At 43.5% G+C, this 24,673-nt stretch overlaps 1 protein-coding gene across 4 annotated transcripts in view; it reads right to left on the bottom strand.

Annotated features, from left to right (window-relative positions):
* LOC120949847 (protein eva-1-like) overlaps window positions 1-23,791 on the bottom strand; it is a 90,895-nt gene extending 67,104 nt beyond the window's left edge. Inside the window, exons 1-3 of one of the 4 annotated variants that reach the window (XM_049605414.1) lie at window positions 23,495-23,791; window positions 21,284-21,424; window positions 4,546-5,940 (exon numbers count right to left, since the gene is read on the bottom strand). In XM_049605414.1, the coding sequence (XP_049461371.1) occupies window positions 4,546-4,744 (199 nt within the window). In that variant the 5' untranslated portion in view covers window positions 4,745-5,940; window positions 21,284-21,424; window positions 23,495-23,791. The remainder of the gene's footprint in view (window positions 1-4,545; window positions 5,941-21,283; window positions 21,425-23,494) is intronic. The other 3 variants (XM_040367411.2, XM_049605415.1, XM_040367412.2) reach the window with 3 other exon arrangements.
* Window positions 23,792-24,673: the final 882 nt, after the last annotated feature.

The following is a 24,673-nucleotide window of genomic DNA, read 5'->3' as shown; positions in this document are numbered from 1 at the left end:
TTGCCCACTTGGCCGGTGGCAGGGGCTTTGGGGTCGGAAATCGTCGGACAATTTTTGATATTTTTTGCCCGAATTGTTCCTCGAGCGTAAATGCCGAGGATTGTTTTTATGGTCCCACTTTCCACGAATTTCCATACACCACCAACCCACCACTTGGGATGGATGGAAGGGCTCGGATGGTTGCTGGATGCAAAAGTTTTTCCACCTTCGTCCCCACCCGGGCGCTTCCTGTATTTGAATGCACGGTTTAAGCCGTCATTCCCATTAGTGCATTCCTTTGCAATGTTTTTGCTACTTTTACGATCTGATTTCGGTAAAAGTATGCCGTTTATTATATGCCCTCTCTGGCCAGAAACGTTTCGGATTATGTTGCCCCCTCCCCCACCTGATGGTGGAGAAGGAAGACATGAAACTTTAAGTAATGCCTCCTTCGTTTTGGGCCATGTTTTTGGTTGATGTTTGAAAAAACCAGAAAAAATACAAAGTTTCACTATTTATTGCCTTTCGTATGAATTCCAGTGGTTTTAGGAAGATCTTAAAATAAAATTGAAAAAGATTTATAGGGTCGGAAAATAGTTTGTAAAATACTATGGGGTTTTCCAGCAGAGGTTTCGTTTGATTTATCAAACCTGCATCACTTTTTTCGTTTTAGAATATTTTTTTCCAATTTATTTATTCCTACCTATCTTATTGTCTTCGCTGAAACTTTCCCGAAAACAATAACTGTTGTTTTAAATGTGTCCCGGTATAAAGTCTACCAAAAGTTATCGGACGTGCGACACATTTTGTCGAATAAAATAATAATCTGTAATCCTATTGTTAGTCAGCGTAAGTCGTCGAAGCTTGTACGGTTGAATTATACGAACAGGATAATCCGGCGCCCGGTTTACGAGCCGCCACTTGACAGGGCTTAGAACCAATGTTTGCTCCTGGCAGCACTCACACCGCTTTAACGACTCCGGGGAAGACTCCGGGAGATGCAAGAAAACTAGCAGCTAGCAGAATGTTCTACGAATCAGTCCGATGATGTTTCATTGGAGCTATTGCGACCGGTATTAGTAAGTTTCCATCGTTCCCTGTCTGCGCGGAACCTCCCGCCCCATTTCCCGCCTCGCTAGCATACGGTGCGGAAATAAAGCGCCATTGGTTCAGGGAATCTTCACTTCCTGCTTCACTTCAGCAACGGCTTTTTGCACGACGCTCCAAAATGAAACGTTCGGAGCCCCTGCGCTGAACGCTGGCACGACAACGGGAGCGAGAGTCCATTTACATAATTCAGTTACATGGTAAAATGTGTGGCGGCAGTAGATTTAATCCATAATCCTTTATCGGACGGAGTGCAGTGGGTGTTGCCGTTTTTGGAATGGCATCGTAAATTTAATCAATCCTCCACCACCCCCACATACTGTCCGGCCATCGAGTTTGGTCCACTGTTGAGACCGCTGGGATCACACCCCAAAACTATACTTTTCATCGGGAGTGCTGCGAGCAGCTCCGTTCGCTCTTCTTTTGACTTCAAGGGGGGGATGATAGGCAGAAAGAAAAAAATAAACGAAACCAGGAAAGGGGAAAGAAAAACTGATTGGGTCAGCTAGTTGTTTGGTGGGGCCTTGGAGAGAAGGACAAAATCTTGCTTCAGCTAGTTAAAAGCTTCAGGATTTGCTCCCCAAAAAAAGGAGGGGACATTGGGGCCAGCTTCTCTACTGTTTTATGGTTGCGTCCAGTTCAAACATAATAAAAAGTCATCTTTCGAATCCAGGCACATGGAAGATATATCATGCAGACATGGTGCAATCTTTCCACACGCTTTCCCACTGGAAAGTGTTTCCCCATGTACTTAGGATTCGTATGGTACCGCCAGTTTTAGAACCGAAAAAAGGACACCATCTGATCTAGTGCGATTGGCGTTGGCCATGGCTAGAGTCCTAGAACGTTCTCTCGTCTCTACTCGGCAAAAAGGGTTGTACCATTGGTCACCGTTGGATGAGTAATGTTCCCATCAGCTCTTATACACCAAGACCGGAAAAGGGATTTTAACTGTTTCTGTGTTTTAAAGCATGGGAAGGTTTGTGTCTAAATTTGCCTAAAAAAATAGGAATGTTATCCTGGCTTGGTTGTACTGAAAACTTTGTTGAAAAAGCAATTTTTGCGTACATTTTATTTAATTTAGAGCAAAACACCATTTGAAACTGTGTATTAATATGAGAAATTTTATTTCGTTCGTTTCAGTTGATGTGTTTAAAAATTCAGAATGTTCATGATTTGTTAAACCCATATTTGATTATAAACTATATAAATATTCATACATCAAAGAAACGTCCGTTCAAATTGTACATATTTGATGATTACTTCGGAGGACGAAACGTTGCAACTTTTTACAAAACTGCTGTTTAATGCGATGAATTTTGCATTATTTTGCACCAAAATTTCCCATTATCGGCCTACCATCACAATCAGTACAAACATAGATAAGCGTATCATATAGCCTCAGCAACACGCCCGAAGCCTTTAACAAGCTTCTCTATTTCGTGCCCTACGCAAACAAAGCCTCGGAGAAAGCGTCACAACACACGGAGGAACTTTTTTATTTGTTGCTGTTTAAGCATATTTCCACAGTCAAAGCTCAAAGGATACACATGTTCGTGAAAGTGTGCCATGTTTGCACAGGAGCTCGGTCCGGCTCGCATAATAGTTAGCAAACATTCTATGAAATTGAAAGCAGAGAGAACACAAATACACACACAGAAGCACACACACACTCATCAGTTCTCAAGTGCGTATGGGAAAAGAACGTTGTGGTTCGTATCGGGCCAAAAATCAGTCAAATTGAAGCAAATATTCGTTCGCATTTCGCAGGAATAACTGCTAAATGAATTAGATGTGAAGAAAAAGTTCCCTTTCCCGTTCAGTTTCTATATTGGTTGTGGAAAAACAGTCGGCAAATACAAACACACATACATACACACATACCAAAATATGCATTAGATCGGACCCGGTTTGCCGAGGCCCGGGTAAATGACTTTTTCATCCGTAAAACTTTTCTGCCCCTAAAAATTGGAAAGGATTTTGGTCAGTTTGTTGAAATAATTTTGCACACGCAGCAACAACAGCAACGGTCACCGTTTGTGTCCATGTTAGCTCCACACCCTCCGCTCTCCCATTCTTGAGCGCTGAAATGAGAGTTTGTGTGTAAGTTTTACGACGCCGCCCTTTGAAAGTCCTGCTTCAACAAGTTACAGTCCTGCGGGGTTCGGGTTAGCCAAACTTGGTTAGTTTAGGATAGAAAGCATTGCTTTTATCATACACAGTGCCCTGGTGAGGGTGGAGCATCAAATTCCTTCCAATTTGCAGCGTGTCCAGTGGTGACCGATGGACAAAGCTGGCCAGATTGGGCGACGGTGTCTTTTTTGGTAGCGGCGAATGGGGACTCTCTATGCATAAAATTAAAGTCAATTTAAATCTTCCAACTTGTCGTCGGTAATTTCTTCAACGCTCTGACCACCGTAACCGATGGGTGTTTTGTGTCAGCTGTGGAAAATAATTAACCTCACTTAGGTAAAGTTCTCGATCCAATCTGGCAGTAAGCACTTAGTCCGAGTCCAACCGAATAAATGGCGCTGATTAAATGAATGAATATGCCAACAAAGAGAAGGCATTTGAAATAATTATAAAGTTTGTCAGGTAAAACATTCGGTCTGAGCATAGTGCAACAATTCAAACACGGCAAACACAACGAACGAGTGACAAACAAATGCCACAAATAGTGTTTACAAATGGAAATTAAATGCTGTTCGTAATTACCATATACAACCAGTGAAATAGGTAGGATACTGTTGAGCAAACATCGCTTACAGTAAATGGGACGAGGCAATGAAATTCAATGTTTCCTTGTGTAGTTCGATCGCCTTATCTACTGCAGCAGCAGCCCGGCTGGTAAGCCGGCATATAATTGATAGGTATATAATGGATTGACGGCTCAAGGGATATGCGTCGGGTCAGGTTCGGGAACTGCGTGTGATGCTGGGTGTGCTCGGTGTGTTGGAACGACGCAACGCGTCATCAAATATAATGATGATAATGACGGTGATGTATCGTCCGATCCATCATTCATGTATTGATGTCGTAATAAATCATGCCCATTGCCTACGTCGTCGAACTCCATCGATTGTTGCATTCAACGGGCGATGGCGGCCCAATCGAACGCCGGACATTCGTTCTGAAGTTGTGGTCCACTTTGGGAAGGGCTTGCTGAGCTTGGAAGTAAATTCCAATCATGGTACCGAGTGCTTGCAAAATGGGTTAAAATTGCGATACAATAAGGTGTGTGTGTGTGTGTGTAGCTGTATACGTTCAATGGGAAAGAACAAAGTGTTGTTGTGGGGATACCATTTCTACAGCAATTGTCATTTCGTGGAAAATATTACAGTGGAAATTGAACTAGTCGATTGAATTCTGATTTTGCATGATGTTCTGTTTCTGACAAACAGTGCATCAGGTGACCATTTAATCAGAACAATGACTGAACGGGCATAAGGAAATATTTACCTAACGGGTCCACGCGGAATATTTGCGTATCGGGTTCGGCGCACAGCAATGATGGCGACGCGATGAGCATCATTAGCGTAATAATCCAGCTGCAGCAGTTTGCTGACAATGGTTTAACCTGTCTTAATTCCATTACGGCTTGTGTTTTGTGTGTATTTCGGTGGGACGAACAGTGTTGTGAACGTTGGTACACATGCATTTCAATGTGGTTTTGAACTAATTTACAACAACGAAACGATTAACACTTTCCCAAACAAACCGACCAGCACGACCGATGCTACACATTGCACTATCGAAAGTATAACACGCGCAATGCACAAAGCCAAAGCGCACGGACACCATTTATTTGTGCAACGGTTGGGCTGCACAGCACAGAACGTGGCCAATTGCACTATTCACTTCCAATTATCACTTCCTACCGCTTCCACACGATGGGATGCTGAAGCAATACATCTTAGCCGGTGCACACTGTGGTACGGTTTTGCTTCCATCTCCAATCAACGCACGATTGTGTTGCACATTTCACACATTATGGTTTCCTCGACACCTTTCACACCACCGTTCAAGCACTGCACTTTAATCCTTTTTGACCGCAACAAAATTTGTTTTGCGCTGGTCAACTTTACCCTCAGATTACGGAGTGACACATCCACGCGGTGGGATTAAGATTATTTTTAAACGATCGGCTTTCATTGTATTATGACAGCGTTCGTTCCAACGGCCCTTCAAGGTACGGTCACTGCACTGGTCTCCCTCATTGCCGGGTGCCGGGTGCTCGTTTGCATACTACTTCACTCCAGCAAACCCGAACGGCATCGAATTAATTTCCCATTCGGTGAAATGGCACGCTACCGCTGCCGTTAACAGTGGACACGCTCGGAGCGATGGGTTTTAATTTTCCGTTTTTTAATGCTTCTTGATCACTTCCACCACATTAAATGTCATTTTCAGCATTCAGCACCGTAACGAAATGGCATCTACGAGGCGCGAAATCGCATCAACTCTCCGGAACCGGGCGATGATTAAACGTCCCAGGCGATGTTGCTGCTACCGCTTCTGCCTGACCGGCTTTGGACCGTCCGGCCTGGGAGCTGATTGCTGGAATTAACGGATTTTTGTGTGTCACAATTATCTATAATTACTTCTTCACCGTAATGGTAATGATTTGACATTTAATGATCGATTTTTATGCAACGAAATTTTTCACTTTCATAAAATGGCTGGTGACGTTTTCATTACCAGGCTGGGTGTGGCCCTGTGAAGTGCTTTAGGTTTCACTGTCAGTGTTTTGATGCATTTGGAACGGCTTTATCATAATTTCGTTTGTCGATACACTAATTTCCACTAAACAAAATTATTAAGGTATCGTATATTGCCATTGTAGTATAACCATTCCTGAAAACAGAACAAAAATAATTATTTGTAATTAGTTGCTTTTTGTGTTATACTCTAAATAAGATAAAATTTGTGTTTGTACTATTCCATTAGTTATCGAACGTATAGTCTATAATGTTTCTTTTGGAATTTCAATGGTATCAGATGTAAAGATGGTTTATATGGTCGCATATTGCTTGAAAATATGTATTTTCTTTTTTTAGAGTACAATGTGCTCCCCAACTTGTCTATTTTTTAAATGGAAAACGCTACCTAAATTTAATTAAAATTTATGTAAATGTGTGTTCGAATGCTTTTTTTTAAATTTTATTCATACTTTTCGATGCGTTTAAAGCTTCCCAAACACCTAACCCGTAAAAGCACTGAGGAGGCAAATTGATCATTTTCTTGTAACCATCGCCAAGCCGGTTTGTTTTCTTACCGTAAGATGAAGATCATTAAAAGTTTGGCGTTGTTTGTGATCAAGGTTGAATTAGACGAAACAAAAAGGTAAAAAAGGCTGACCTGCGAATACATTTTGCTTCATACTATGAACGTGAAGACAAAACAACCAACCGTCGTAGTGTTCGAGGGAAAACAATATTACCACATTCGATCATGGAAGATATTACGCAAAGGAAGCGCAAAGAAACGCGCCTAACGAATGGTCATTCCGGATTTTCTTATTGTTTTTGTCTAAGAAAACAACTTGAGCAACATGAACACGAAAACCACCATAACAACCGAGATGATGGAGCGGTTAATGGTTTTCTGACTGCCAACACCTAGAAGCTCTTGGTGTTTTGTTTGTTTGCGATATTGCGAGCACGGTGTACGAAGGGTCCTGGTTCAACCGGTAAATACAGGAGGAGCTTGACTAACCGAATTATTTGCCTACACTGTACACTCAAACAAGACAAGCACGATTCAAGCATGCTTACCAACAGAGCATGTGGCTTTTTGATTGATTTTCTACGTCTATTTGTTCATCGAAGTGCGATAAACAGTAAACTTTATTGCTTTAATACCACAAGATCTAAGAACCTCGTTTGCATAAAAAGTTGTCTATTTATGAGAAGATAATTTTGTGATAAAGATGTTCTTAAGTTCTGTTTCTTCTGACATTATTTTAAAAATATTCGCATCGGTAACAGTGTTCAGAAAATTTTACTGTTTGAAACTTGTAACAAATCCTGCACTGTCAACGGTCGTCCACAGTGGCAGTACCAAAACACATTCGGCTTATTGTGCTCTACCCATCGCGTCTTATCAGAATACATCTGTACGCCCCCGAAACGTAAATGTCTTTTGCAAATTAGTTAATCCAAGAGGAAAGAAGCCACAAATTTGATAAAGAAGAAAACCACACCATGAATAAAAAAAAGTGAATATGGCGAAACAGCAGAGCATGAGAGATATGTGCATGTAAGGCGCCATGTTTTCAATTTTCTTATTATTACATTACTTCCCATGCGTTTGACCTTCAGCGCGCCAAGCCATCGTGCCCAGTTTGCGCATGTTGTACAGAGACTACAGCAAAACGCACAACACCAAAAATGTGCAAAAAACGGGCCGAGCCAAAAAGTTCATCGCACCCATGCTGCCCGCAAAAAGAGCGTATTTGTTCGTGTACGCTGTGGTGGGTGCTGAACGCGCTGCGTATGATGAATTAGTCTTTTGGGAGCTCATGAAGATATCCCCTGGATGCGTGGCAACCATATTCTTGCTCCAATACCGTGCACATGCTCTACTCCAAGCTTGGCGCTCAGTGTGGGTGAGTCGGAATATTATTTTCGCACAAATGATAGCGAATTTACACACACACATATATATAAAAAGCATGCGTATGTGCGTATGTATAGCACTTAAGCATTTGCATGCCTAATGCCTGGATAGCAGCATATCAGCCGCTGCCTGTATCATGTCACAAATTTAGCATTGCTGATTTGATCATACATGAGCATGGCGCACACAAAGAGCAAGCCGCATAGCATCGCCAGAACTTTTAGGAATAAAAGTATAATTCCTATTCCGTGTACGTTAATGTGTTTTTTTTCTCTCGACAGTCGCTGAACAACACATAGCGAGTGCTCGGATCGAGTAAACAGCCAAAAAAGGCAGTTTGTAATCGTATGTTGGGATTCGTTTGACGTGGCGGGCACATCACTTGTCGTTCAGGGGCAGAATGCTCGTTGCAGTACGATTTTGTGCTGAGTTTCTCCAAAGCAGTTGGTGGTATTTTAACGTGACGTAAATCAACTATGCTGTCCCGTGATGACATTAGCGCTGTCAGAACGGTTGCTGGAAAGCCAATATGATTTCTGTTACATTTACCAAAGTTTATGATTTTGAATGTTCACGTGCAGCTTGCCAGTATGAGTTGAGATTGATAAGAGCTAGAACGAATTAACAAATTCATGATTAACAGTAAAAATATCATGTTCGTATACTTACATACTTCTTGTACAATGTAGTTAAAGTTTTAAATTCATTGTAAGTTTGAGGCAATAGAAATCCATGCGTTCAATATCCTTCTTGTTAATTATCAGTTTTTCTTTTAAATATCCTGGATGGATGTTATAAAATGCAAATAAAACATCACTTTCGGTGTTCCAATTCCATCCACCTAAGTGCTTCCCCGAAAAGCAATGCCAATCAGCACATAGAGCTTTCTGGAAAAGCAATAAACTGATCATAGAAACCGCTATAGTTCTTTTTTCGATCGTTTCCAATTAAAATCAAATCAAAGGAAACGAATAGCGTACTTTCAAATGGTGCATTAGTACGGGATGCAGCCAATATCATCAAACATCAAATGAAATTGGATTACCAATAATGTCACAAATCAGAAGCAAAATGAATCAATGCATACGAGGAAAGTACTGCGACCAATGTATTGTTCATTAATAGAAATTGTAATTTAAAAAATTCCCTTCTGTATTGACTAGTTTTGCGTGAAAATTGAACAATAAGAACGTTGTGCACCGTTCGCTAATTGCATTGTCGTAGATCATGATGATATAATTGATAGTCATTCAATATTTTTGCTTGTGGCGGTTTATGTTATTTTTACGAATAACAGTCTTTCATTGTTTTCTGCGCGAACAAAGAAATGATATGAAACAATATGGAAACCATGGAGCTTCAAAATGGTTGCTGCTAAATGACAACAAGCTAACAGGCGTATTTACTTTTTATACAACATGTTTGTGGTTTGAAATCGTAACACTTTATTATAATAAATAATTACCACATACCAACACACCGAGCTCAAGCTCTTTGCAAACGTACACCCATCCAGGGCCAAAACATCTAACCATAATATGCTACCAATCTGTGATGAATGTTTAATGAGTTACGCAGCGAGCTCTTTTTTGATGGCTGCTTATCATTTATTGATTGACATTAATTAACCTACCCGATGCGATTTCCGCCACGCCCTGACGTTTCTAGTGGGAGGGTGCACTTTTCTAGTGCACTCCTCGAGCTTGTCACGGCACGGTACCATTTAGAAGGTAACAATACACAAAAACCTGTGTGTGGGGTTCCACCCCATGAAACAAAGGCCCTTTTGCATTTGGTAGGTAGAGAGCATTCTTCACACAACCGGGTGGCAAATACTGTATTCAGATTTGAAATGTTAATGGCTGCAAATGTCCAGCAGCAATGTGTAGCAGTGTAATTAAATTGTTATTAGTTTGTGGAGCGCCGCATGAGTCTGGCCTGGCCTGGTCGGCGGAATTGGCACGGGCGATGCCTTTTACGAAACGGCTTTAGTCCTGTAAGCGGGCCTCCACACGTAACGAGCTAGCGTACCGTACCGTTCCTTTTACCGTACACTACACGAGCCCGGTACATGGGTGATATCGTTATTTGCAGAGGAAAAGTGAACAAGTAATTAAGCGCTATATGTATTTGAAAGTCAGTCTTAGTTTTCAACATCAAAGTAAATTTCTTAAAGCAATAAAACTAAATGGAACTGATTGATTAAATAGAAGAAATTGCGCTGATAGTATAAACTAGCGTGATTTTTTTTTATATTTTTCATACTGGTTGGAAAATTGCAATGCTTCTCAAATCATGAAACTAACATCGTTTTTAGTTCGGGGAAAAAAGAACAATAGTTTGCGTGTTAAAAGTAACACTTTTAAATAAAGTGATAAAGAGTAGAATAAAATTAGTAAAATTGAATAAAACTATCAACTTTTTAACCGAAATGAACAAGGTAATATGATAAAACGATTACTTTCTACATTAAAGTTGGTACACTAGAGTACATATTAGTATTCTTGTACGGTCTCCTGGTACAGTCGTTAACTCACATGACTTAACAACATGCGCGTCATGGGCTCAAGACCCGTATGGACCGTATTCAAGTCACAGATCGCCAAGCCAAGAGTGGTAAAGGTATGCCTTGATCGGCATCGGATTCAGGCCAAAAAGGATCAAATAATATGAAAATAATCATAGACCACGGCATTGATTTAATAGACAAGAACTTTACAAACGTCTGCATTATTGTCCGAAATCCTCGAAAATAGTTCAGTGAAACTTATTATTACGTGTTTTTTCCTTTAAGAACCAATTATTCGAAATACATAAAAAAGTATTTAAAGCTTTGATGAAACCAATAAAAAGCGAAACAAAAGAACCCTGCCGAGTTTCCGAGTTTACACAGCAGTCGATTTTTGCGTTTCCTAATCCGGTCTTAGTGCCCCGTGGCTGAATCGAGCTTTCATCACAAATAAAGATAATGTGGTGATGAGAACCTGACGTAAAACCAAACGACTTTGCGTTGCGGCCGACAGTTTGAAGCCCGTAAGGCCAATCGGATCAGAACAAAAGGAGGGAAGAATTGCGTCCTGCTACAACCCTGATGTCCCTGCACGTGTTTTGCCTCGCTTCTTGCCCCATTTCGCTCATAATGATACCATCTCGCTTGCGTTGATACGACGCTTGCCTCATTTTAGCGTGAAATGAACGTGAAAATCGTGCGTGACTTTGATGGTAACGAGAAATGAGATGCTTGCGAGCGCTCCGCTCTCGAGTCGGCGTGGGTATTGGTTTTGAGCGCAGCGAAATTGGATAGTGAATCTTTGGCATTTCGGGGCTAAGCTTTGGCGCCGGCGAGCGTTTTGTTGCGAGCTGGTTGAGGATGTCGAAGCTTTGATAGCATCTGAAAGCTTAATGCGGTCTTGGGGGAAATATGTTATTCCTTTCACGAAGGCAAAACGGGCAGCAAATATCAGACGCGTGAGAATTCTGGCACTGAGACACGTATTGGAAAAACGGGTCAGCGAACTTTATAGTTGGTAAAGTTGAACTATGAAATAAATGAAAGGAGGGTGGGGTACTAGCAGCCTTTCTGTTAAAGAATCAGTAAGTATTCGTCCTCTGGAATGGGGTGAGAAAATCACAATATTCTTGGAACGTTGAAACAAAAATAGCTCAACAAGTTACAATCGATAAGTAATTGACGGTAATTGACATGCAAGGAGTAATTTAAAGCGATACATTTTTTTTAGCTGTTTGTTGATGTATCTTCTAAAACAATGTACGTATTTGTGAAACACTTGTTTAAACTCTTTAAAAAAAAACCCTTTATCCTAAAAAAACGCAATCATTAAATTGAGCAAATATGTCTGGAAGGGAAACGAGCCTCGTTCAATCGTGTACAAAACCAGCGCGTCTTTTCACAAGCCTTGCAAGTATTTTATAAACTTTAATTTGTGGAAAAGTACTTCGAACGAAATTGTGTACATAAAGGAAAACAAATTGCACAACAATTTGGAAATACAAAAACCGTAACCTCACCCAAACGCTTTGCCATTATTTCGTGGCCCATTGACAGTTAAGCATTATTTGAGGTTTACCGGAACTCTGTCACAAAAGCGTGAACAATGAAAAGTCCACTGCCCAGCAGAGAAGCTCTTACTTCAATCAAATTAACGAACGGGAGACGATTTTAAAAGTTGATGAAAATTTGATTACTTTCAGAATTGATCATCGCCTCCGGGGGAGGTCGGCTCAAGATGGGAAGGTAATCCGTTTGCATTGTGGAAGATAAAATCCCCAGCTTATCTCTCCCGCGCTGGGAAGCACGGAATCACAGGAAACGATTGGAGGGAAAATTACCGCCTTTTGTGTGTGGATAGTTGGCATCCATAGTGCAGCGAATTGTAGCGCCAGTTTGTGTTAGGATAAAAGATGACATTTATTATGTACATTACTGCTTATGGAGAAATTCTCTGGGCCAAAGGGCCTTGAAACAATGACAATGAGTAGGGTGTCTGGGCAGCCCAGAAGTCAGTGGACAAACACTTCCCGCATATCGCATAATTGCTCTCCGCCAACGGGAGCTTCATTACTTCCAGCATTGATCGCAGGACCCAGCTACAAACTCGTAATCCAACAAGACCCCGATTTGTGACCGTCGCGCAACCCGGACGGACCGCAAGCACAAGCCTAGCCGGTGACAAAGATAAAATGAAGTTCGAAGTCAGCCATGCTTCACTAATTAAGTTAATTACTGTTTTTCTCTCATTTTCGTGTCCTGTCCCGTTCGCGAAATGCTTTCTGCGCGATACGTTTCGAGGTTTTTGCCTAGTGTTCGTGTAAAGCGGACGGAAGTTTGGACCATGCCGGATTCAATGATGTTTGTCGGTGGTTGCTGGTATCCTCACGATTCAAATCAAGGACACACGCTCACGTTCCCTAAACTGTCCCTGGGCTGTGAAGTTTCAACTTCAAACAAGTGCTACACGACACGGAAATGTAATTTTGGTAATAGGCGACATTTCTAGCGCTCGCTTCACTTTCTTCTGAATGGTGTCAGTGGGTCGAGTGCGGTATGGAAAACATACTTCAAACTTTCTCCCCTAATTGCAATTCGTTTCTTTTTCAAGTATAAGAAACGTAGCGGGAATCGTTCTCATGGGAAATACATTGCAATTTTATTTTACATAGACTCTCGTGTTATAATAAATTTGTTATTTAATATAGTAGCACCAGTCCAAGCTTATCGAATGTAAAATTAAATAAAAAAACAGTCTCCACAGAGCAAAGTATTTTTCACTTTGAAATAATTTTACGGTTCAAATCTCGGAGCAATTACCAACAACGTTCATTATTTACTCAGTGTTATCTTGGATGTTAACCCCTCCACAGTAAACGATTCGCCCTCCCTCAAGATGATGGTCCATCCCATTACATACCATTAACATTCTGCGTTACTAATCTCTTCCGCACGATTTATCTGTGTGTCGACCGGTTCACTTTCAAATCGTTTCAGCTGCCCTTCCAGCAGTTGCTGCAAGGAATAAATTGTTGTGCCAAACAGCATCAAACGCTCACACACACAAACAGCAAGCGAAACATTCGACAAAGACACACGAGAAAACACGCACGCACAACTAACCCTGAAGGCAAAAACGTGCACAGCAAGCAAAATTGGCCACAAATCCTCACAGCCCAGAATGAACGGATGAACCGACCGGTTGGTGGCCGTGTGCTTTCGCTCCCTCTCTCCCCCTCTCTCCTCTCTAAATAGCACCACCGATCCTATCTCGCGAAGCTCTTCTCAGTTAATTTAAAAGGTTAATACTGAAGCAAGTGTCCTTTTTGACTTCTCTAACGAAACACCCGTCTGTCATCTTATTGTTTTGCTGTGCCACATCACCACCACAGCTTTTCGAAAGGCGACCCCCACCACTGTATCGAACGGGCAAGCGGCGCCCGAATGTCTTGAGATGGTTTGGGGAGAAAAGAAAAACACACACATACACGAACAGAGCACACTGTAGGGAGGGTTCGGTGCGGGTGAGGAGTGTTTTAATTTTGCACCACACGCTCGTGTTCACCTCTTTGCCGGTCCCGGTGAGTAAAGCAGCAGCACCACCATTATTCGGTGATGAGAAATGTGGCCCCCTCCGCCCGTGTGACTTGTGTGTTTTGTGTGAATAGACGCGTCTGTCTTACTGTCCAGTGTCATTGATCCACCGGTTTTAAAGTTAATTAAAACAGTTTAATTTATTCGAGCAACGTCTTGCAGAAAACGGTCCGTAACCGCCGAAAAAGGATGAAAACCGTGCGCCCGTGAGCCGTTCCAGGGCGCATAAACTTCGTGAATGCGACCCCTTGACAACTCCGGTCCGTGCGCCAACCGAACGAAATCGGACTAGCCCCTGTTGGCCTACCTACCTCCGCCCGCCTTTGACGGCGTGCTCGATTTTTAACCTTCGTCACGTTTTCTGGCTGTGGGAAAAATTTGAATTTAAAAGTAGCAAAAGCCACACCGTCCCAGAATAAATGAATAGAACGGTTTTAAACCGGGTAGGACGAAAAGATAAAACAAAGAAAAATGCCAGCAATATGTGCGGGGGGAGGGGGCTTCAAATGGGGTGGTAGTGCTGTGTAGAGTAAACAGCGCGATGAATCAGCTGGTAGCTAAGAAGGCAAACCAAATAGGACAGACCGTTTGAACGACGCTTCAGGAAACCGGAACGAACGATTGGTTCTCTCTTTCTCTCTCCCTCTCTCTCTCTCTCTCTCTCTCTCTCTCTCTCTCTCTCTCTCACACACACTCTCTCTCTTTGTCTGTCTTAAGGAAAAAGTTAGCGATCAAGATCGGTTGCACACAAAAGGGATGATTGTTTGTTGTTGTATTTTCCTTCTTATGCTGGGTTGGTGACTGTTCAACCCGAAGCATACTGCCGTTGTCAACGTAACTTTCTGGTTTATGTTTTCAGCTGGCAGTTTTTGCATAACTCATGCTCCACTAACCTAACGAAGCTAAGTTTGCTGTGGCATGGCAGGTACGATGGGACCTTGGGTTAAGTTACTTATTTTCACAGGGACAGGAAAAACGCCACTACGGAGAAGGGTTTAATGGAAGAAATATGACCGATTAAGCGTTCTATTGATTTTCTTTCCATTGGTTCCGTTGCCTTTTCTTTTCAACAGAGATAGCAATGTCGAACTTGCAAAAAATTTACCAAGCCCGCGGAACAGTAAGAAAAAGTGTAACGGTCAGCAAAAATAAATAAAAAAACAGCGTCTTTAAGGAGTCATTGCTGTATTATAAATATCGTTACAGCAGTCCTTCTGCATGGAAGAAAGTTGCATCCTCATCCCCAATACTCCTCTTTTTTTGGGTGTGTATTAATATCGCTTTCTGGTTTCGATTCTGCTAATGGATTTAAAGATTTAGAATTACTGAATAAAAGATTAATTGTAGCAAGAAGAGCATTAAATTTCGATTATTGCAAAAAAACTCTTACTTTCCTACTCAGCGGTTTACCATACAGTGAAATAAATCCTCGTAAGTTTATGATTAAATTTGGTATATGTTGGTCGAGCCAGGTTGGGGTTCCAAATTAAAAATGGGATTATTAATAAGTTTAAAATTAAATTTAAAGAAATTAATAAGTTTTGGTTTTGTCATTTGCTGAAATCTTCAACTCAGAAGCCTGATTTGTCTGCTGAGATCTGTTTGAAATTGAATATGTGTATAGGTTATTTATACACTTTCAGTCCAAGCCAGTGTACTAGTAAAACATAAATATTTTGTAATAGTTCTAAAAAACAGAATGGAGCCCTAAAAACAAAACCGATTGGTAAGCAAAAGAAAATTCATAATTTGTCTACCATGACACCCCGGTCGCCTTTATCATCACAAACTCAACCCAATACAACCAGCCTGTCCACACTCCCCATTTCCCCCTCCCCCCTCACCCCACTCAAAGCGATCTGACACGAGATCCGAACCGAGGGAAAATAAATTGAGCACCGGGGATGCCGGATGCGGATGCTGATTTATTTTGCGTTCGTGACATTATGCCCGCCGGAAGTACAACAAAAGAGTGATTCGCGCAATTTTGACCGGTACCGGCGAGTATCGCGAAACGTGAGATGGGATGGCCACCAACCACCCGTGAAGGGCGCCTCCTATCTTTGCCTACAATAACCCTTGGACACCGAAGGGTCGCCGTGCTGCAAGAGAAGGTGCTTGCAGGGTTTCGCTTCTGCCGATCTCGTCACCCACGGGTCGCGCGGCATAGCGAGACGGCATGCTTGAGCACGTTATGGCACAAATTTATTCCCCGAACGTAGGCACTCTGCAATTCTAATGTTTTAAGCCATTAATGGGTCGGTCGTGCTTGTTGCCGGGGCCGGGGAATCCTGATCCGGAAAATGAATGGTGGCGAATATTTTCTGCGAATCGCCATCCGTCTTCGGGCGCGGTACGGTGTCGGGCGTCACGGTGTGTTCGAATTCATTAAAACTTGTCTTGATGTGCAATGGTTTAGTTTGAGAAATGGTTTGCTCTCTTTTTCAACGGTGAATTGTGAATTGCTGACGAGTGAGCTTTGCAATGTATATTTTTCTAAATGTGTCTAACGAAACTGTTTAGTTTGCCTCTTAGTGGTGAGAGGTTCGTGTTAATGTTTCGTAATAAGTTAGAAATATTATACTTAAGTACCGGCGTGTTGTTACAATCATCAATGTCAATTAGCAATGACGGAATAGCAAATAACGCAAAGCAAATTGATTGCAATCAGTGCATGCAAAGGCAGATAATTGATTAATTGACTAATTAACGTTAATTACGCTACGAATTGGATGTAAATATTGATCAGACATAAATAACCAACACCCTTGATAATGTTGAATAATTACGACATATGCTGGAGCCTCGTACATCTGACATAACGGCGTGCCAATGTTGATACCATCTACGTAAGAAAGAAACATAAAATCGTTTCAGTGTGTCGCGATACCTGTCAATTTAGCTTGGAAGCCATGTTTTAAAATTGTTATGAATGTCGTTGGAGAATTGGTTTCCGTTTACCACAATGAGACTACAATGCTTTACAGACAGACAATAGATAATCCCATTCCAACAAAGAGATCCTAAGCCTCGCAGATGATCTTAAACACGCAAACAAAAGACTATATGGATGCTTGCAGACGAATTCCAAAACTCCTCACAAATGCGCTTATTCTATCATTCCCATTGGTGGCGCCGCTTTGTTTGCTCCGACAAACGGAAATAGCACCAGCGTGTATTTAACCTACCTTTAACTTAATCGTCAAGCGTGAAGAATTCGTCGCGCAGTTTTTTTTAACCCACTGGAAGCAGGCAACGGAGCTTCTATTTTCATTTTGCTAACCGATTTGGGTTAAAACATGCTCCAATGTTCTCCAATGTCTAGCGTTACGGAACGACAAACGCCTGCCTGCCTGCCGACAAACGCCTGCTAGAATGCTGGTTTCAAAAACGATGATAAAAGAAAATAGCACCAACAAAATGGCGCCACCTGACAACTCGTCAGGGCAGGGGTGCTGCTTCCTGCTTCACCCTCATCATCGGGGCTCGCTCTGTCGTTCCGTAATAGACGATACGGTAGAACGCAAGCAACAGCGCTGAGCGGTTCGGTGTAGAAGACAGCCGTTTAGGCATTTATGTCACGGATAAGCCTCTATTGCCGAACAAGGAACATCAATCTAGCGCGTGGTGCCAGAAAGCTCGTGCGTTCACAATGCCGTCCGTACCGTGGGCCACCCTCAGCCCGATTTCTTCCGCCCCGTTACGGTGGTTCAAAGGCAAGACAACATAAAAATGAAAATCCTAAAGCCTACAACAACGCTAGCCAGGCTCGAGAGCGCTCTGGTCTCTATTCAAGTTGTGTGCATTTATGATGATTCCTCATATCTGGAACACTAACCTGGAAATCGCTTCCTGTCGCTCGATCGGAACCGCACCCCTGAACCTTCCCCGTAACAGTTCTCGCCGTAGCCTATTTCTCTCCCCCCGGGGAATGAAGAGTGTCGGCTAGACCCTTTTTGTACTATCGAATAGCAAACGACTGCGGGGAGGATGGCTAGAATGGTTTCACTCAGTTGTGTCTATCGGCATCGGCGACGGTAGCCGTTTGGGACATCAGGAGCACGACTGCTGGCGGACACCGTAACAACACCACCAACAACAAAAGAAACCCCTCCCTCCTCAGACGGGAGACGGTCCCGACAATAAGGAGCCGCTTCCAAGAAAGATGCGAAATGAAGCCGTTCTTAACTGATCGTCCGTTGGTCCTCGCCCTAACCTCGGACAAGCGTCGCACGGTGCGGGCCAGCCACCGGGAGCTCAATGGCAGGTTTATGATGCTTGTATGAATAAAGATTCTGCTCTCGTTTGAAGCACAATAAAAGTCATTATTATCTGTATTCATATCGTTCTCGAGAGACCGACCTGTCACGGGCCCCGACATGAGCCCAACGGAGAGGAGGATCTATCAGCTCAATCGTTTTCAGTTTTCGGGAAGTCGACTGTTTGTGGTTCGGTTTCCTCTCCGTCCGGAACCGCTCGACCGACTGGACAAGCATCCGAGATGAACTTCTTGGCTGGGGCGAGCATTTGCTGCTGCCATTGTGCAGTCTTTCTGCAACCGAACGAGACACCATTAACTCGGTGGCGATATCTTGTGTGCGATAGGGTGTCGGGAGAAATAAACCGACAGGAGAAGAAGTTTCAACCAATGGGGAGAGAAAAAAAGAAGTAAAAGACGTAGTGCAACTTTTGAACGGCCCTTTTCCTGTTCCTGCCAACCTCTTTTTTCTGCTAACGATCCGAATGGATGCCTCTTAGCTACAGCAGGTCGTTTTCCTTCCGTAGCGGTTAATGTTTTGTGAAGGAGAGGTGCCCACTTCTGAGGGCAGTGGTGAGAGAGAATCGATTCGCTTCGAACAATGCACTTATAGAGCCGTATCTTTCAACGATTTGTGCATCTGTTTAGGCATTTCTCGAGTCGAAAGCGTTGTACAAAATCAACACAAACACACTGACACACACCAGTCTGCCAATTGATAGACTTCGACCCGGAAAGCACTGTGCACGATTTATCGCCAAATGGCTGTTCGTTCAGGCGGGCTGACAGCAACAACAACAAACATGGCCCGGATTGTGCTTTAAACAGCTCGCAGTCACTGCACCACCGTTGGATAGGAGAAACAAAACAAACAACTGATTTGCATGTTGGCTAGCTTTCCGCTCGACGAATGCGAACGCTGGTGCCCGGCATCAGCTTCTTCACTCCTTGCCAAAGCTGACGACGTGTGAGTTGACACAGCTCGCCGCTCCACAGCGTCTTCGTTGACTAGAAACATACAGCGTGCTTACGGAAGGGAAACCATACACAACGACCTAAGGCATGTTCAAGCTGTGGTTCTAGTGAAGATGTTGTTCGATTTGTTCGATGCAAACGCTGACGGCTTTCAGTAACACATCGTGCACAGACGGATCAAATTCGCTTCAAAACCTCTATCACAGCCCGATGTGTCCACATCCAGCCCCGGAGGCTCGGAATGAATTTAATCTCGTCCAACTAAATAGATAATGCAGAACGTTTCGATTGAACAAAATCCGATCTGTTCCGGACTGGGCACAGACGCTGTTCAGTATCAGCGCCGGCTGGTATGCCCTAGAGCAGGCCGCCGGAATAGTACCTAGGCGGGAATCACTTCCTTGGAGGTTCAAAGTTTACCCTTCCCTCTGAGGGACTGTCTCAGCCATTTCCCCAGCGATGAGTGTTTCGCTTTTCCCAGTTGGGTTGGTCAAGATTCAATGTAGCCCTCCAGGGGGGGAAGAACTTGTTGTCGACGCTTTGAGCTGGCACACCGCAAACAGCTCCTAGAGCCGAGTACGCCGCCGGGATGGGTGAGGTGCTAGGATGCTAAACCACACCGTCTTCAAGCGGACTTCTTCAACTCCATTACCGTTTCAATTAAAGTTTATGGTACGACTTACGGCTATCTTCAACAGTTGGTCCCCGTCTGGATGCTTTCCTGCGTTGGGCGAGCGGAAAGTTGTCTCATTTTATAATTGTACGTTTTGTTCCGGCACTGATGGACAACAGTATGCGGGATATATGAGCCGTCGTCTACCAAAGTGTGTGTGAGAAGGAATTGTAACGTTATCGGGTGTAACACACATGATATTTGCTATATTAAATCCTGGTAAAGTTATTTTTTATTATTCGTTAAATTCAATGTTTTGTTGTGGCCCTTTAATGCCTGTATGGCTTGTTGTTGTTAAACGACACCCTGATTTAATTGCATATGACTCTCCAAGGACTTTACATTCTGCATTGTGTGCTGCTAAAAAACTCATTCTTCAAAAACTTGAAGTGATACTCCATCTCATTTAAAATCGAACCAAGAAACATAAACAGAACAAACGAACATTAATCGTATACCGAGGGATCCAATCTTAAAGTGGTAAACTGTCTCAACATTTTCTCGAGTTTCTCCGTGAACAAACCAACAAAGTTTATCTTGCCTTCTGCTCGAAACTTTGGCATAAATTTTCTTTTGATCCCTCAAGTTGCTCAAGGCATGTGTTCATATTTAACTACATATAACCACAGACCGCGCGCGTGGTAAGTACCTGGGGCTTGGTACACGCTGGAGACGCCGAGTAACCCAGCAACTCGGGTGAAGAAAAATCATTTAAATCCCAACAAACCCGGCCCTGTCTAGACATCAAGTCAATCAAAGGAAATTTGTTTCAAGAGATCTGCCAACTGAACCGTATGTGTTCGTGTGCCCGCTCAAGCTTGTGAGTGGGCCGAGCCACCGAAATCCAAAAACTTGCTCGCAATATTTCTGGCTAGCGACTCGTGAGCACGCACGTGTACATTTGACACGGGGAAAAGTCTAGGCAGCAAGCTATCAAACGTCGGAATACGTACTGAGCAATTCGAACGTCTTTTCCTTTTGCCCGCACATTCGCATTGATCCGCATATTGGGCAAGGCCTGGCTCCTTACCGACGGGACCGCATCGACTCCCTTGCCCTCATCGGCAGTAAAACTGCAAAATGAAACCCATTAGCTAAAGGGGATCCGCCACGGGTGTTGTGCGATGGGCGCCGTACAGTCTTGCAACTGTTTGCCTACGTGTCGCTCCGGCAGCAGCAGCATCATCATTATCATTCGCATCATGATCCTTCCACGTCATCAGCAAAACCCTCTAACCGCGTGTGTCGTGTTGCCGGTGGAAGCATTATTGCGCCATTACGGTTATCGTCGGCTTTACGAAACGCGTCCCTGAGCTTCCCACTCGATTTCTTCTCACCCCTGTCCCATAACCCTATCCACAGGTTGGATTTTCTTATCCTTCCGCTCCAAGCTGTCGGGTTTAGCCGGATAGCCGTCGCAGCAAACCCTCGAGTAAAAAGGTAAACTCAATTTTTCAAACCTTATCCGGCTCGTTTAAGGGGATGGAATATAAATATGGAATGTTTTTTTAATTACATTTATAATCAACATACGCATCACCATCATCATCCTCATCATCATGATCCTTACCTTGCGCAGAGTGGGGTGAACGGGACGGGACGGTGAGTAGCATGGTTTTAGCCTAATACTACCATTAGTGGTACAGCAAGCGTACATGCGTTATCCCTTTGAGCTGTACGAGTCGGCAACGCATCGTGAGATAAGGTAAAGCTAATCAAAAAACGTCAATCTTATAATACACGATACACGCTGCTGCCAAACCGAGGCAGGGTTGTTTAAGAAGTAATTACGTTTTGATTAAACGCATGCTAGCGGGAAAACAGGGCTTGCGCAAAGCCGTACCAGCCCACAAGCGTGCGGGGAAACGGTTACAAAGAAATCAATTTCTCACCACAGTGCACAGGCTTTCAGGGAAAAAGTTCCTTCCACCGAATGCTCGTTAGAGCAAATCAATTTTGGGATTTTTTGCCAAATTTCTCAACCATCCGAAATTATGGCAAATGGAAATTCTGCTTAAAATGTTCAATTACTGACAAAAAAAAAACTCCTTCGAAACGCAGGGAGTGGATTTTTTTAAGAAGAACGTTATGCTCCTTTTAAATTTACCCTCTGAAGTCAGCATCGTGATACATTTCATCGATTCGATTTTCAATCGCTTGAAAGAGAGAAAAACATGTAGAGAGACAGGGAGAGAGAGAGAGAGAGAGAGAGAGAGAGAAAGAGAGAGGGAGAGAGAGAGAGAGAGATAAAAAGCGCAAAATGCAATTAAACGAATACACAAGCGAACTTAACTCCCGTAGACAAACAATTGCATCTCGAACGAGCAAACATATCAAACGCACCAGAACATCAAAGGGAACGCGTGCGGGTAATGTTAGCGCGATTCGTCACTTTTATGTTACTTGTCAAAAGAAGCACACTGATAAAACCGTGTTGATTTTGGCCTTAATTTAAACTGCATGCCGGTTACGAGTATTTAATCACACTGTTCTCACATTTTTTTCTAAGAGATTGAATCCTCTTTCTTTTAAAGGAATTCCTTTCTTTACACACACTCGGACGTCTGTTTTCGCTTCATATTTTACCATCGTTTTACTTTGCTTTAACGTTGGATATTTACCCACTACACTGCACCCATTAACACTCAACGCTATCACACATTATCTTTTGTTAATCTATTGCTGCCGTTCGCCAAATTAATAATCCAATTTTGGGCGCTCGTTCTATTATTTGGTCGTTATCGGGGTTGTTTTTATTGATGCTGCCTGCACAGGCTGCGCTCCAACCATCTGTTTCCATACACCATTCAACACACACACAAACACTCACACATACATACATAGCACTCGGAAGTCCCACACATCCTGCAGGATGGAGAGTACGTTTCGATTCCGCCCTGGATCCGTTTGCGGTTTTTTGGCGTAGCTGGAACGCACCGAGCGCCCGCGGGCCTGCACACAATCAAACACAGCACCGGAAGCGAGCCACTGAAGTACCTTTTTCGCGGCAAGCACTACTAACAACCACCAGGGACCACCATGCTACAGGGTGCGCATGTATGTATGTGTGTGTCCTGCTGCTGATGTTGTTGTTGTGGTGAATAGACCCAATTTTGTTTACCACAAAACTCGGTGCCTCGCTTCCGGAAAAAAGGGATGGTTGATGAAAATTCACTTTTATTTTATTTTCTTTTTGCACCCAGGGTTCGGGGCCGGCTGTGGCCCCTGCGGGTCAAGCCGAGCAAACGGAGAGGGGATTGGCACGGCTGGCAAGACGCTGGCGGAATTCCTTCTGCTTCATTTATTTTTAGCACACAGTGCAATATTCACGCGACGCTGCGCGGTTGGCGTATGTGATCGTGGCTGAAGTTGCTGAGAGCACAGCTACAGCATTCCGTTTTTTTGTTGTTGTTGCTGTTGTTGTGTTATATGTTTTGTTTTTGCAAAACACGCACGCACGCACGCACGGAAGCATGAACATACTCATAGGGAGCATGTTTGAAAAATGCTCAAACATCACATACACACAATGAGGGGGGGACAGGCAACAACTTTTACTTTACGCGTTTGCACTTTATCCCATTGGCACACTCGAATGTAGCGACAGATGGCTGCAGTACAGCATATTTCTTGACTCTTGACTCGTTATTATTTTTCAAACAACCGCACTCCACTCCTTCCTTCCACCTTGTTAATCTTCCCGCCGAGCACCACCAAACCACTGCCCTATCCTTGACAGTGATATTTTCGTGTGCTATTTGCTATTTTTCTTCCAACTTACGCGTTTGAAAGTATGCACCAGACAGTAGTATCAGCCCATGATCAGCGTACGTGTACGATCATCTCGTGCCCACTCGCCCTAAGGCTCACTCTCACTCACACACACACACACACGCTTCGTCTAACCGAATCCACCGAATGTGCCGCGAACGTCCGCGAAATCGCGTAGCCGTCTTCGAGCCGAACCGTCGCACGTTCACAGCAAGACTGACGCCGGGTCGAGATTCCTTCGCTGGCAGAGCGATGCTCAAATCACAGCAACATTGCAATCTCCGTTACCATGCGTTACCTGCCATGCACACGGAGCACCAGCCAGCAGCATTGTGGGAGTACAACATTCCTGTCGCTCTTGGTGGAGGAAAATCGGGGTTTTTCCTTTCACGTGCCTCTCGCACTCTCTTTTTTCGCTCTCGGGCGCTCTCGCCTTGGATTGGCTGCTCCGTGCATATTTTCCCCATTTTCTCAAACGGTAGCTGTGTGTGTGTGTGCGCTGTACGGGTTTGTTGTGGGTCAGGATTCTCCCGCTTGGAACAGCTTGGGGTAGGAAATCGGCATCGCATTTGCTCTCCACTTTGGCTCTCGCACACCTTTCGCAGCAGGAACGATGCTGGCCATTTTCTGCCAGCATACTGACAGCATTTTGGTTGTTTTTTTTGTTCTGGAAAAACGCGCGCTCAATTTTTGCTCTCCCGTAGTTCGCACAGGTTGAGCACGCTTTTGCGACTACGCTCCAGCTGTCAGCGTTGCCTACAGGAATTGGGTGTAAGTGTGATTGTTTTCATTCGCTTTCACCGATTTCGATGGGCTGGCCGTAGGTGGTAAGGAGCGCACCCATTTCCGGTGTGCTCTCTTCCCCCGTCCAAAGGCAGACGAAACAGGGACACAATCATTACAAATCCGGACGGGTTGATAGATGCACATGCATTTTTGAATGCGAAATTTTCGCACCCACAGGGAATGATAAAGTTTATGATGATAAGCGGGATTGGATTTAAGCGTCCCACACCTTTTAGTGTTGTTGGTAGAGATTCCCCCATTGAGCCGGTGCAATGAATCGGCATACAAAAGCTCGTGTGTTGTTAATGGTATTCGCTACATTGTAATGCAGATGGTGCTACACACATAACAAATATAGGGAAAAAACGGATGCTTATGGTTTTAATCGGATTTATGGAAAAAA

The sequence above is a fragment of the Anopheles coluzzii genome, chromosome 2, assembly GCF_943734685.1.
Source record: "Anopheles coluzzii chromosome 2, AcolN3, whole genome shotgun sequence".
Classification (NCBI taxonomy): Eukaryota; Metazoa; Arthropoda; class Insecta; order Diptera; family Culicidae; genus Anopheles; species Anopheles coluzzii.
Note: the sequence above shows the minus strand (reverse complement) of the source record. Positions and strands in the feature narration are given on the sequence as shown.